General features: G+C 36.2%; 1 protein-coding gene across 7 annotated transcripts in view; it reads left to right on the top strand.

Annotated features, from left to right (window-relative positions):
- Window positions 1–14,807, top strand: part of SUCO (SUN domain containing ossification factor) — an 86,816-nt gene that overhangs the window by 60,550 nt on the left and 11,459 nt on the right. For all 7 annotated transcript variants that reach the window (XR_011975662.1, XR_011975663.1, XM_072648602.1 and 4 more), the window contains 4 exons: window positions 976–1,050; window positions 3,319–3,403; window positions 4,665–5,843; window positions 9,415–9,502. Coding sequence is in view for 5 of the 7 variants with exons in the window: in XM_072648602.1 (XP_072504703.1) it covers window positions 976–1,050; window positions 3,319–3,403; window positions 4,665–5,843; window positions 9,415–9,502 (1,427 nt within the window). In the remaining 2 variants the exon portion in view is untranslated. The remainder of the gene's footprint in view (window positions 1–975; window positions 1,051–3,318; window positions 3,404–4,664; window positions 5,844–9,414; window positions 9,503–14,807) is intronic.

Here is a 14,807-nt window from a genome sequence, read left to right as displayed (position 1 = left end):
TCATTTATACAAAAGTAATTAAAACATCATTTTATGAAACACTTGATCCTTTTGTATTGCATGGTGAATATTTGCCAAAAGATGATTGTAAAGATAGTTACACTTTAGGCACCACCGTAAATTGTTGAAGAATGATAAAGTATTGCAAGTGTATCTGTGATGAACCCAAAGAGAAGTTCCTTGTTAAATCAGTGTGTCCTTTATAAGAAGATTAAGATAGCAGAGAAATTGCAGATTGAAGAAGAGGGAAAAAATTATGTTGGAAAACAGTTTAGGAGTAAGAAACAAGAGAGGCCAAGGGCTAAGCAGAGCTTGGATATCATGAACATTCTGCACAAGGAGAGAGTCTACTTGTCACCACATGGTAACCATGGAATAAAATAGCAAAGCAAAAAGGACAGAGAGAAAATGATTATACCAGAGTGAGTCCTTGAATCAGCTGCTTACAGCTGATGTTAGCTATGCCCACAACTTTGAAAATTAGAATCTGCATCAGGTAAGAAAGAGAAAATTAAAACAAGAACTTACAGCATGCAATTGAGCTATTGACAGTGGGATATTCTCTATTGAAGAACTGAAAATGGATATTAATGCATTACTAATCTCATTTCCTAAGGAAATCCAACCGAGCACAAATATTGCTCTCTTCTTCCACTCCTGTTTTAGAGGAGAATATGCAGGAGTTTACAGACATGTACCACATCAGATGAGAAAGGTGGTGTTGAGACTAGTTGGGATCTATCACAAATCAAAATAAAAATGTTGGGATTGGGCACACTATGATTATATAGTGTACACCTATTATATATTTTCACCTATTGATGAAAAAATTGTCCAGTGTCAAGTATTCTTTGAACTAAAGTTCTGCTGATTCTTGAATTAATGGAGATTTTTGTTGCTCTAGGATTTGAAAAGTTGTTTGATACAGTGACACTTCACAACTTTCCATAACTGACTTGGTTGCATTCTGTTTAGATGCCATTCTAAATATGGTGAATATTGCTGCAAATATTTTGGGAGCAAAAACTGAAGACCTTGCGGAGGCAGAAGGTACCTATCTACTCATTTTTTGAATCTCTTTTTCAAATGTGGCTTCTCAAATACTACCCATCCAATTGTTATTGTTCTACCTAACTAGGAAGACCAATTAATAAACTAGTTAGATTTTGAAAAGAAAAATATAAATAAGGTACTTAAGAATTTCCTTTTAGAGTGACTACAAGTTCTACATTTGTAGCAGGATGCTATTAGCAGAATTGTAATTCATTCTCTTATTAACACATACATAGGCACACAGCCACATACACACACAATACATATGTTCATCACTTTTATTTCTTTTATTAGAATTCATCAGTTACTTTAACTAGTCAAGAGAGTGTGATAGTGATAATTTAGATTCCTCAACTGTTGCTTAAACTGTTTCTCTATCTAATGGCCTACCCAGACAGTTTAGAAATAAGGCACCTGTTGTTATAGTCTGTTTAGGAATCATCAGTTACAAACAAACAGCTACCCCTTCTCTTAATTTTCTTGCCATTTAGGACCCTAGAACCCTCCACAATCAGGCACCAACTTATCTCTTCAGTGTTACTTCAAAAGGAATTACTTTTTAATCCCCAAATACATGTTGCATTATCACACTTTCTTCCCTTTTCCCAGCTTGTTCTTTCTCTGTGGCTTGAGGGCTTCTTCCTCCCTCTCCTCACCACTTGAATTCATATCTATTGTTAAACCCAATTCAGAAACTCCCCTCACATCTTTGAAGCTTTCCTTGAATCCTGTGGTTACTAACAATGATTTATAACTCTCTGATGCACTTAATAGTTTGTCTTATACCTATCTGCATTGCTGTCCCATCAGCTTACTAAGCTGTAAATTCCATGAGGGCTAAGTCATTGCTTAGCTTGTATCCTTTGTCAGAGCACAAAATAGCTATCTAATAGATGTTTGATAATTAAAACTCCCATGTGATTATTTCTTTGATGGACCATGATAAGTATTTTATGGGTATATCCTCTACTGATACAGGTTGCAGCTCTCACATAGCTTCTCCTGTGACTTTTAATCTGTATTTTTCCATAAATCCTCCATATGTGATCTATATAGTATTTGAGAGGTCTTCTTTCTGGTATCTCAGAGATAGCAGTGTTCTCTCCAGATTGTCTTTCTGCTGCTTTCCATTCTATAAAAACACCTACCTCCTTTTCCAAGCTATACATGTTGTTAATCATGGTCTTTTACCATTTTCCCTATATAAGTCTTTGGTGACCTGCATCAGCCTATGTGTCCACCATATTATGTCTTTTCCTTGCCCTTTACCTTATTTGTAATTTTTTTTTTTTATTTAACTTTTAACATTTATTTTCACAAAATTTTGGGTTACAAATTTTCTCCCCTTTTATCCCCTCCCCCCCGCCAAACCCAAGCATTCTAGTTGCCCCTGTGACCAATCTGCTCTCTCCTCTATCCTCCCTCCCTGCCCTTGTCTCTGTCTTCTCTTTTATCCTGTAGGGCCAGATAGCTTTCTTAACCCCTTAACCTGTATTTCTTATTTCCCAGTGGTAAGAACATTACAGTTGATCCTAACACTTTGAGTTCCAACTTCTTTAGCTCCCTCCCTCTCCACCCCTTCCCCTTGGAAGACAAGCAATTCAATATAGGCCAAATCTGTGTAGTTTTGCAAATGATTTCCATACTAGTTGTGTTGTATGGGACTAACTATATTTCCCTCCATCCTATCCTGTCCTTATTTGTAATTTTAAACTCTCCTGACAACATGGTATCTCATGTTAATTACTGCTAATGACAAGCCACAAGTTCATTTCTTTTTCTCCTTAAGTTCTTCAGCAGGATAGAAGGCATAGAAGGAAAGGTAGAACACTATTTGTCTTATGATATTGATCTTAATATTTACTCTTACCTTTTGCCTTAAAATGGGATGTGGAAAAAAAAGTGCATATACTGAAAAATAGCACCAGTTATGTGCCTTACTCTGTTTTTATGATTACCAGATTTAAGGGGGAAAATGTGATATATATTCATATATATACCTATATGGTATTTGTTTTAGTTTAAGTTCCAGTGACTTCAGTTTGCTAAATATCATTAAGTTTGACCATGCATTTTTGCTTTGGTTAAAGAAGCTGATAGCAGAATTATTTGAAGGACAATATGCTCTAGTAACAAACTTCTTCATTTTCTTTATCATTGCCCATTCATTCTTTATCATAAGAAAATAGAATGCGGTACAGCTTAAGAAAATATCCTACTTAATCAACTTTTCAATGTGGATGTATATAATTTCTTTTCAAATAGGAAATAAGAGTGTATCTGAGAATGGCCCAACCACAGCAGCCCCTCAGATGCTAGATCCAGAGCCGAGTCCCATTCCATCACCTGAGTAAGTTACAGTAGTACCTTAGAATGTTAAGCCCAGAAGCAGCAGGGTGTTAATTGAAGTTCTAATGATATAGAAAGTAAGTTATTACTAGTAAAAATTAATTTACATATATTTTATTCCCTAAAACATTAAGTGTAAGACTTGATTATCCCAAGCAAAACATAAAAGGGCAGGTAAATCTGTTACAGCAAGGTGAAAACAAACCAAAAAAAGACCCTTTTCACCACATTATAATGCCAGGTATGCATGATTTTGACTTTTTTTTTTAGTATTCTTAGTGCTTTTTTTTTCATTACTGTAAATTTGTTTCTTTTAAGACTAGTTATGATTATAGGTCAAAGGATTTGTTAAAGGGTCCAACTATAATGAGTCTAAATGTGTAAGTATTTATTAAGTGCATACCATGTGCCATGGGCCTATGTGGGATGTAAGAAAAGTAGAACCTCTGGTAGCTTATGATATTCTTAGTGTGCCATAGTTAACAAACAATTTATGCTTAATTTTGATACATTTTACTCTACAGACTCTTAAGTATTAAAGGAAATCAGAGTTGGAATATAGCATTATTTAATGATACTTTATGAGTTTTCTTTTGGAGTCATTATTGATCTTAAAACGGTTGGGGAGGAATAATGTTGGTCACAGCGTTTTGTCTCCTTTTTAAAACAATAGAAAACTATCCTAAAAATATTAAGATACCTCAAAATTTTACCTCCAAAATGATTTTGTTTTCCCTTTATATTCCCCCCCCTCTAATTATCTCTTGCAAATATTTCTCTTCTGTTGAAAAGGAATTGTCTTCTGTTTTTGTTCATTTTTTTTTTTGTCTGTAGGGATATTTGCATGAGAATATATGCAAAAATATTTTGAGGACTTGGGTGGGGGGATAGAGGTAGTCATTACAGGTAGGCCTCCTTTAGTCAAAGATTATGATTTAGTATGATATCATACTATTCTTAGTCACTTGAAAAATTATTTGCCAGAATTCTAGTAATTTAACTGTTCTGCAATATTATTCCATTTTATCCCTTTAATCAAGCAATGTCCCCAAATAAAAATGATGTATTAGTAATTTTTGAAAAAATAATTAGCTCTTTCCGATATTTGAACAACATTTGAAATATTGAACATGTTTTTATGGGGGAAAAGTTAACTTAAAATATTAATAGATATTTGAGTGCTTACTGCATGACAGATTTTTTTTTTTTAAACTCAAACCATGTTTTACCTTTAGATTTGTAATGGAGATGTTTATTCCTAGGTTTGTAACTGCTGAAGGTCATTTACCAGATACAGAGCCACCCTCCCTAGACTTTCCGAAAGAAGGCCCAATTGTGCAACTGGTCCAAGAAGAAGAGGAGGAGCCAAGCCCTTCAACTGTCACTCTTCTTGGGAATGATGAGCAAGAAGAAGAGTCCCCAGCATGGTCTGAGTTGGAGACTCAAGCATATTGCAGTGAACTAGCAACTGTGTGTTGTGTTTCCAGCTGTTCAGAGTATCTGCTGAAGTGGTGTTCCGTTAGAGTTGCTCTTTCTCGTCAACGCAGCAGAACTGTGGGGAGTAGAGAGGCATATTATCCTGTTACAGCCCAGCCACCATTACCACTGGCCCCTGAGTCATTAGAGGTTTCTGTGTCACAACCTCTGAGTGAGGAATTCGACAGTAAGATGATGGAGGGAGAAGCTGAAACTGCTGTGACACGTAACATAAGCAGTGTTTTCCACGAAGATCTGGTCAATCATACCAAGGATGCTATTGAACTAGAGCCCAGCCATCCTCCAACTGTGTCTCAATCAGTTCTTTTAGATGTGACTCCAGAAATCAAGTCATCTTCCAAAGCTGAGGTTCCTGACCCTATTAAGCATGAAGTGGGACAGACAGTATCACAACTCTTTGCTCAAGAAAGCATTGTTGAAGTTTATACAGAAACAGAAAAAAAGTCTGAGGGCAGTATTCCTATAGAAAAGCATTCTGTGATCCATGAGACCAGTATGGTGGGTGAACTTAGGGACAGTAGTGTTAGGGATGATGTAAACTCAATTCAAATGATCCTAAAGCCTTCAGAATCAATTGTGCTGCCTGAACACACGGCCTCTATGGCAGACGGTGAAGATGAGGAAGCCAAGGTGACTGCTGCTGACACACACAAGCACATTCCCCCTCCTGTTGTGGAGTCTTCTCCAGTCTCTGACATAAGAGATGAGGAACAAGCAGCAGAAGATGTACTTCTTGCTATCCCTGTGCATGGTGGTTTGCAGAGGACAGCTCCTGATTTTTATGCTGAGTTACAAAACTCAACAGATCTAGGGTATGCTAACGGAAACCTTGTGCATGGATCAAACCAAAAAGAGTCTGTATTCATGAGGCTTAACAACCGCATTAAAGCCCTAGAAGTCAACATGTCCCTCAGTGGCCGATACCTAGAGGAACTTAGCCAAAGGTAAGATTGTCATAGAAGGAGTAATTGAAGCAGTTGTACTTGAAGGGCAAGTTGAGTAGTGTTTTCCCTGAGGACTGGAATATGCTTAGGACATTCAAGAAAGAAAAAAAAATTGTAGGTCAGGATTGAATTAATTCTTGATATAATGGTACCAGTCAACATTTATCTACACAGTTTACTTACACATACACACACACAATGATGGATGAAAATGAAATAATTACCTTTTTTCTTGGTAAGTTTTAATTGTGGAACTTTAACCACAGCTGGTTAAACTTAAACTTATTCAAGGGTGTCAAGGTTGAGTTATTTCACTTCCTCTCATGTCTTACCTAACTTTGCATCACTTTGCTGCATGAATCTTAGAAGGACAGGAAGGAAAAGAAAAAGAATGGTAAAGCCCAAACTGACCAGTTTTCTTATTTTTCACTTATTTGGTGGGGAAGGCTCAAGTAAGATTTTTGGTTATTTTGAATAATTGAGTTGTTGATATAGAACTACCCTGTTGTTCTGTATGTTACTGAGCCTTCTGTGGATATGTGTTTCCATTATACATGTTGCAAGTGCTTTATGATTTTATTATCTTGAGTTTATCTTTGCAACAGAGATCAACACGGATCCCTTTTGGAACAGTGGTTTATTTCATTATTTACAAAGGTTTAAACTGTCTATTGCCTATTTGAGGGAAATTAATGCAAAGACAAATAACACGAGATAACCAGATTGCACTGGGAATACTTAGCTTTTTAAAATTTATATCTTTTTTATATCACCTGGATTTTTCTTCCCAACCTGAGAAGAAGAAAAGTTCATGAAAACTAACCATCATATCAGAAATGGCAGATATTAATGTGAAGGAGATGGATGCCTTTTGATATTTCTTCTTTGGGGACAGACTTGGTCATCAGTCATTGTGATTTTGCATCATTCAATTTCATTTATTTTATTGTTGTCGTTAGCCTTTTGTTTACTTTGATGTCATTGTATATGTTCCTTTTTTTGCTTACTTCACTTTTATCAGTTCCCATCTTCTCTATAGTCATAATTTCATCACAATAATATTCCACTACATTCATGTGCCATGCAATGTGTTTAGTCATTCCCCAGTCAGTGGACATTGGCATTATTTTCAGAACTTTGGATTTTAATTAATCTTGACTGTAGCTCTTGCTTCTTTGGGTAAAGAAGGCCCACAGAAGATAGGTCAGAAGGGCTCTATCTCACTAGAAGATGATACACAAGTGTGCAGGCAGTGATGGACAGAGGGTGCAACTCTCAGGCAAATACTTTCAGTAATATATTGTACAGTGAGAAAAGATAACCTTCCCTAAATTCCCTTTGTCTGTCTTTAGTGGGATGCTTTGAAATTAAAGAGGCTGAGTAGTGGATTTGGATTCAGGCAGCCCCATGACCAGTCTCACCTTTGTGGAGCCATAACTCATGAGATCTTCCCTTTTCCTCATCTCTGGAGTTAAGAACTGTATCCAGACCTGAGATCCAGCTTCTGTGAAAAACCGAGATTACTTTCCTCTGAGACCGACTGAGAGAGAACAAGCCACCTCTCTCTGTCTGCCCCTTCAGGTCTGCTGAAGCACCCATGGGCACAAGCTTGCCCACATGCACAGAGGCACACACACATATGACCTCTAATTTTCTTTTAAACTATAAAAAGCAGAATGCCATTCTTGCTTTCCCTTGTTAAGGATGTATACATACTCATTTTCCCTTCCTCACCTTGTCCCAGTGAACACTTTATGTAGGCAAGATCATTAACTGTACAGCACACCATCAGAGGCAACTCTGCATATCAATGGAAGATTTAGAAGAGTTTAATGAGGGAGTGAATCCCTTGTGGGGACTCTGAAGATTGCTCCCTGCTAGATTTTTGAGTACAGACTGACGTTACATTGTTTTCTTGGGCCTGCTCTCTTATGGCCTTTGGTAATGGTTATGTCAAGTTTTGAGCATGCACAGTACCTGACTCCCTCCCTTTAGGCTTAGCCCTCAACAGTTTCTTCTTACTGTTAATCAAATGGTTGAACATTCAGCTTTGTGGTCAGCTGTGTGGGGATTTCTTCTCAAAGAATGAGAACAGTGAGATCTTAGAAAAGTCTTGGTAATATTTTTTCAGTGCTCATTACATCCCACTTCTTCTGGGTCCAGCTACATTAATCGGATGAGACCTTCTAGGACATTATTATAGCTTCAGTGTGTCCTTTAGGAGTAATACTTATACAGGAAATACTTACATGCAGTAAGGGAAGTAGAGCAAATAGCTGTACAGGAGATGCAGTCAGCTAAGAACTCCAATGGAGAGCTCACTGGAGGGAGGATCAGGAGCACCTTAGTTGAAATTCTGCCTCACACACCTAGTAGCTGTATTAAACTTAAGCAAATCACATGACTTCTCTCAGCTTCACTTTCCTCACATAAAATGGGGATAATAACCATACCTGCCTCAGAGGATTGTTGTGAGGATAAAATGAGATAACATATATAGAGCACTTTGCAACCCTTAAAGTGCTATATAAATGCTAGCAATTAATTACAATGGCTTATCATTATGATCATTATATAATTTTCCCAATCATGGGAGATGAGCAAATTTAGCTCCCACCTTTCTTTGGAAAGACAGAGAACTATGGGTTCAGAATGTTGCAGTCTCTTTAGATATAACTTCAGGTTGATATAGGTTGATTTTACTTAACAATTTTTCTTTTCCTTGTAAAGAAGACCCACAAGATGGGTGCCAAGTATATAAAGAAATGACTGTTGATATAAAAGCAAATGGCATTAATAAAACATATAACCTTCTATGTGCACAGCATTGTTAGCATGCTAACATGGGATTCAAGGCAAAGCTGAATAATACCTTTTAAATGATAACAACTGTGACCATGCTATATTCCATAGTCACCTCCCTCCTCACCCCTGCTTGAGGTGGGGGATTGTTATTTTGTTGTTTTTTTTTTTTTTTAACAGAATTCATGATACATAATAGGTAGGTAAATGCTTGTTGACAGACACATGAAAATTTCAATTTAGTTTTGGACATGGCCAACATAGCCCTTTTCAGTGTTTGAAAAGATAATTTTGGACTAAAATGATCCGAGGAGACTTCATGGTGTTGGCAGTATCAGAGCTGGGCCTTAGCAGAAGGGTATGATTTTAGTAGACCAAGATAAGAAAAAATTATATTTATTGACACCCCAGTGGTTACTTCTGTGCTGTTTCTTGCCTCTTGTTTCCTGTTACTTGAACAATCCTTCTATCGTTCCAAAATCATCTTTCCTTTTCTCTCACCTGTTCAGCATACTCCACCTCCTCAAATAAACCTCCAACCACTAAGAAGTATGATGTTATCACTGTCACTAAATAACAGTATTCGATAGACCCCCAGAAGCCTTTTTCTTTATGTTTGTTGGTAGCTCTAGTGAAAACAAAGAGTTATCATTCATGGAGAAAGATCAAAGAAGGATTTGAAACTAGGAATGCAAAGTAGAGGTTATATATAATAATAAGTAAATTAGGGGAAAATGAAAATTAATTTAAAAGTGTATCTATTTCACAGGTATCGAAAACAAATGGAAGAAATGCAAAAGGCCTTTAATAAAACTATAATAAAGCTTCAGAACACTTCTCGAATAGCAGAGGAACAGGTAAGTAGAGAAAACTATGGTTTTTTCATTTAAGCTTCTCTTGAATTTTGATAAATATCTTCTTGCTAAAATCAGAGAAACAATTATTGGGACATTATATTTTCTGCTAGTTGAGGAACTCTAAAGACTTTTAGTTAATGTTTTTTTTCTTGGCATACTGTGGCCATCAGCATTAGGAATTCCCTTCGGTGTAATTTTTTCATAATCTTGATAAAGAACATTTGAAATAGGATTATGCCTAAAAATAGTTGGTTTGGGTCTTTTAAAATCATTATTATTTTCAATTTGATATCTCAGAAAACTGCTAGATGAGATAATAAAATTTTACTTGGGAAAACTTATGGAATAATGATGCAAATGAGTTTTGTCAAAGTATGTTTGGTAGTTAGCAAAGCAATTGAAATTTTCAAGGGCAGTTGTACCTATCATACAGTTATATTTAATTTTCTTCAGTAAAAGCATGCTATTATGGAAGTTAGGGTTTGTTTGGTTTTTTTAAACCTCTTCTAACTAGCTCAGTTTCCCTACCCATTTGTCTTACTTTCAGCCTACCTGATAGATTGCTGCCAATTAAATCTTCCCAGTGAATAAATCCATGCTTTTTAAATATTAAAGGCCTTTCCACAGATTACACTATGCCCAATCCTCACCTTTCCCTGCTTCCTTGCTTTATTCTCTCCCTGGATTGGCCTTTTTTTTTTTTTAAATTCAGTTTTTAATCTGATGAAATCCTAACAACATTTCAAGGTTCAGGTTAGATTTCTTTTCTACTGTAAACCCTTCCAAATGCCTCCCATCAACTCGAAAGAGGTCTTTCCTTCCTAAATCCCTACTGTACTTTTATACCTCTCCTTGGCACTTGCCATACTCTTCATTTCTTGGTGAGTTGCGTACCTCTTATCTATTCTTTGAGAGCAAGTTGAGTTCATTATATTTTTATGAGTAGCAATAAATGAGATAAAGCTGAAAAGGAATGCATATTCTCCTTTGACACACCCTTGCCTTGCATATTGTAGACCCTTTAGATGAATGAAAAATATTAATAGTCAGAACAAGTAGTTGGTACCTGACTAGGAAGAATTTCCTGCTAAGGCTACCTTGCTAGTCCTGAAGAAAGCCTGTTACAGGGAGACTGTTTCAGGGACTGTGATTTCTAATCTTTAGCTTTTATATCTAAGAATTATCTACAGCAGAGAACAGCTGATTGAGCAGAATCACTTACACAGTAATTGCTTGGCCATCTTAGTGTCCCTTTGCTTTTTCTTATTTAACTATTCCTGGACTCTAAATTTTTTCCTGGCCTTACCTAAAAAAAAAATAGTTAAGCTTAGTAAAAGTCAGTGATCTATCCCCTATATGCAGAAACACTGTGAAAACTTTATGTATTCATAAATTCCCACCCCTCCCCTCCTCCAGACTATTTGGTCCCACTAGTGCTGTTTGATGAACTTGATGCATTTTTTCACTCTTAATTTTAATTAAAAAATTGTGTGAGCTGGCAAAAAATATTTCAACCACTCCACATAAGAAAGCATAGAATTGTTTATAAATCTGTTCTCCCCAACTAGGTTATGTGCATCTGAAAAACAAGGTCCAGGGTTCTAAGCTTAACCTAAGCATTTTAAAGTACAATTTAACATGTTTTATTAACTGCCTAGTATGGTCTAGGCATAGGGAACATAGACCAAAATTAAACATTTCATTTTATATTATATGTGTTTCATTGAACATTTGGGTCATACATTAAGAGCTAAGAAACTCACCTGAATTCAGTCATTCAGGCCTTTAAGATCTTTCTGTGTTTTAGGCACTGGAGATACAAGTACAAATGAGAGGATGGTCAATAGGGCAAATTCATGGTGGAGACAAAGGTAGTAGCATCAGGGCCACAAATAGTGGAGTTACCACTGGCAAGATGAGCCACTTCATTTTCTGAAACTGAAGCAAAGGAGACAATGGGAGATGATATGTAGGTTATTGGAAATGTGAAATTGGAGAGGAGGGGGAGGTCATGACATATGGCCTCACTTTATTTTTCAGCTGAATATATGGGAAGGGAGGGTATGTAGGTGACTCCAGAGAAGAGATTTAGAACAGATTCTGTAGAGAAACAGAAAAGAGGAAAAGGATTGGCGTGAGAAATCACAGGATCAAAGATTTAAGAGTTGGAAAGGACTGGGACCTTACAAGGCCATCAAGTCCAACCCCCTCATTTTACAGATGAGGAAACAGGCACAGAGAGGATGTGAAATTGTCTCGCAGCTAGTAATTGTAAATCAAGACTTGAACCCAGGTCTTGGGGACTCCAGGTTCCCTAGCTATTACACCTTGCTACCTAGTTGAGTTAGGATAAAATAAAACTACCAATTCAGGAATGACTCTTATCCTAGTAATAGTCATTTCCTCTCTGTTAAAATACCCATTTTATTTTAGCATATTAATTAGCCCTTGTCATGTTCATGGCTTTTTAACCTATTTTTAGAGTATTCATGATGTGTAGGTGTGAGACTTTTCCATAGTTTACCAGTCTTGCATTTGGCTTCCTTACTCTTGAGTCATATTTCCCAGTATTTTTTTACTGATCTCACCTTTGTTTTGGTATTACCACATGAAAAGGATATTTTTATTTAATTTGGAAGATCTTCAAAGAATTTCTCTAGCTCTTTGTCCTTTGCAACAAATATGACATGTTAAAATTATTTTCCTGATTTTTTTTGTAGATAGTTACTTTATTATGCTACAGTGTGAGATGTCCAAATGCCCTATGAAATTGTTTCTTCCTGTCTTTGTAAATGTGATAAAGACAATTCCAAGAAAATTCTGTAAATGATCCCTTGTAGCTGCAATTTGCTTTTGTCTTAATAGTTTTATATATAGCAAGAATGTCAAGATTGATACAGTTTAGCTCTTTTAATAGTATGCATGCTAGAGACAAGAATCTTACTTTTAGAGTACTATTACTATGTTAATTTTTTTAAAAGTCTGAAAACTGTTTCTTAGTATTCTGTCCCCTTTTATACCATTGTCATTACAAAAACCAAAACATCTTGAGATGCTGAGAGTCATTTAAGTTTTTTTGTTTCATGGGTTTTCCTGGCCAAAGCCCTCATCAGTAAATGACCAGCCTATTGGTACTCTGGGTGTGATATCCTGCATTTTTTTCCCTCTGAACCAGTAGATCTTCCCAGCAGGCTGACTGGCTGAGCCAGGTAGCAGTCTGTTGTTGCCCAGTCCCAAACCTCGGTCAGACAAATACAAAGCTCAGATCAGGGCATTTTTAAATCCTTTACCATGGGTCAGATCACTTTGGAAGTGTTTAAAGCTTGCAGGTCCTCCAGTCATTCCATTATTAGCCATTTCTTAAGCACTCACTATGTGCCAGGCACTATGCTAAGTTCTGAGGTGTCTGTGAGATCCTATAACAACACAACACAACGGGACCAGCCCAAGTCTTCCTTATAGAAGTCTACAGCCAAGCCTTAACATGAAGTCTAAGGTCGAGTAGTAGATTGGAAGAATGAACAAACAGAAAAAGATTTCCACCATAAAAAGATGCTATGGTAACAGGGACACCCAAGATACAAAACTGGAAAGAGAGAATGAACCCAGAATATATGTGATCATAGCTGAAAGAAAAGCACAAATTTAGTGAGAATTCCTGAAAAAGGTGAAGCAAAAGTTTTAAAAAAGAGTTTAAAAATGTTTTTGTCATTGAAATGAGAATATTAGAGGGAAAAACTAGAAAATAAATAAGTACTATGGAAGAAAGATTGGAAAGAGTTAACAGTTTGGCACAACAAGTACGGCGAGCAAATAAAATCCCTGAAAAATTGAATAGACCACATAGAAGCCAAAGACTTCTTGAGACAACAACAAATATTAAAACAAAGTCAGAAGAGTAGAAGAAAAATAGAAGTAAATGTAATTTATCTCATAGCAAGAACAACTGATCTGAAAAACAAAAGAAATATTTAATATTCTCAATCTACCTAAATATCATGACTAAAACACGAGACTAGACAAGCATCGTATTTCAAGAAATCTTAAAACTACTCGGAGCCATTAGAAACAAGAGGACAAAGGAAATAGAAGGAATCTACCAGTTACTTCCTGAAAGAAACCTCCAAATGAAAACTCCCAGGAATATGATAGCCAAGATACAGAGCTTCCAGGTCAAAGAAAAAATACTGAAAGCAACCAGAGGAAAAGGAGCCATAGTCAGGATCACACATGTTTTAGCAGCCACCATTATGAAGAAACATAGAGCTTGGAATATGATAGTTCAGAGGGCAAAAAAATAAAAGATTTAAAGTCCAGAATTATTTAGCAAAACTAAGTTTAATCCTATGGGGGGGGAATGAAATAGTGAAATAGGAAATTTTAATGAAATAGTTAACTCCTAAGCATTTCTAGTGAAAACACCAGAGTCGTTTAGAACCTTGTCAGTTCAAACACAGGAGTTTAAGAGAGACATAAAAAAGGTAAACATAAATGAAAAATGATGAAAGACTGAACAGGGATACAAACTGCTTACATTCTAATTTGGGGAGATGTCAGGCATCTCTCCTGTGAATCTTGTTATCATTAGGGTGTCATAGAGGGAGTCTGATTAGAGAGAAGGCCTAGGGTTGGTTCTGATATGCCTTGATCTTAAAGAAAGTATGAAAGGAGAGAAAAAAACATTAGGAGGGGAGGGAAAATAATGTTTTTGGGAAAATTAACTTGCATAATCAAGGTACATCTATATAAATGAGTGAATAGGAGTGGGAACCACTGACACTTGAATCTTAATCTCATCTGGTCTCATCTGTCATCCATTTCTCATCATTCATACTCTCACTTTACATCTCAGCCAGTCAAGATTAATACACACAGTACAAAAATAAATTTCAGCAGGGAAATAGGGAAAGTGGAGAGTGGGGGAAAGGGGGATTAAAGGGAGAGTAAATTAAGAGGGTGATTAGTCCTAAGCAAAAACAAATCCTAAGGAAATGCAAAAATATTTATAGCCCTTGTTGAGGGAGCAAAATTTGGGAATCTGAGGAACAGCTCATAGATTGGGTAAGAGCTGAATGAATTAGGGTATATAAATGTGATGGAATACAATTGTGCTATAAGAAATGAAAGGAATAATTTCAGAGAAATAGTATGTTGGGAGGAAGAAAGTAGAATTACAGTGATTGAAAAAATATAATTTTTCAAAATTTGTGCAAAATGGTATTTGTAAGCAAGATTAAGACAAGTGTAGAGTTTAATAGAGGCTACTAAATTTTATTTTAAACAAATATATTTAAAGAATTTAAAA

Source organism: Notamacropus eugenii, chromosome 2, assembly GCF_028372415.1.
Source record: "Notamacropus eugenii isolate mMacEug1 chromosome 2, mMacEug1.pri_v2, whole genome shotgun sequence".
NCBI classification, from domain to species: Eukaryota; Metazoa; Chordata; class Mammalia; order Diprotodontia; family Macropodidae; genus Notamacropus; species Notamacropus eugenii.
This window is presented reverse-complemented; position numbering and strand designations above follow the sequence as displayed.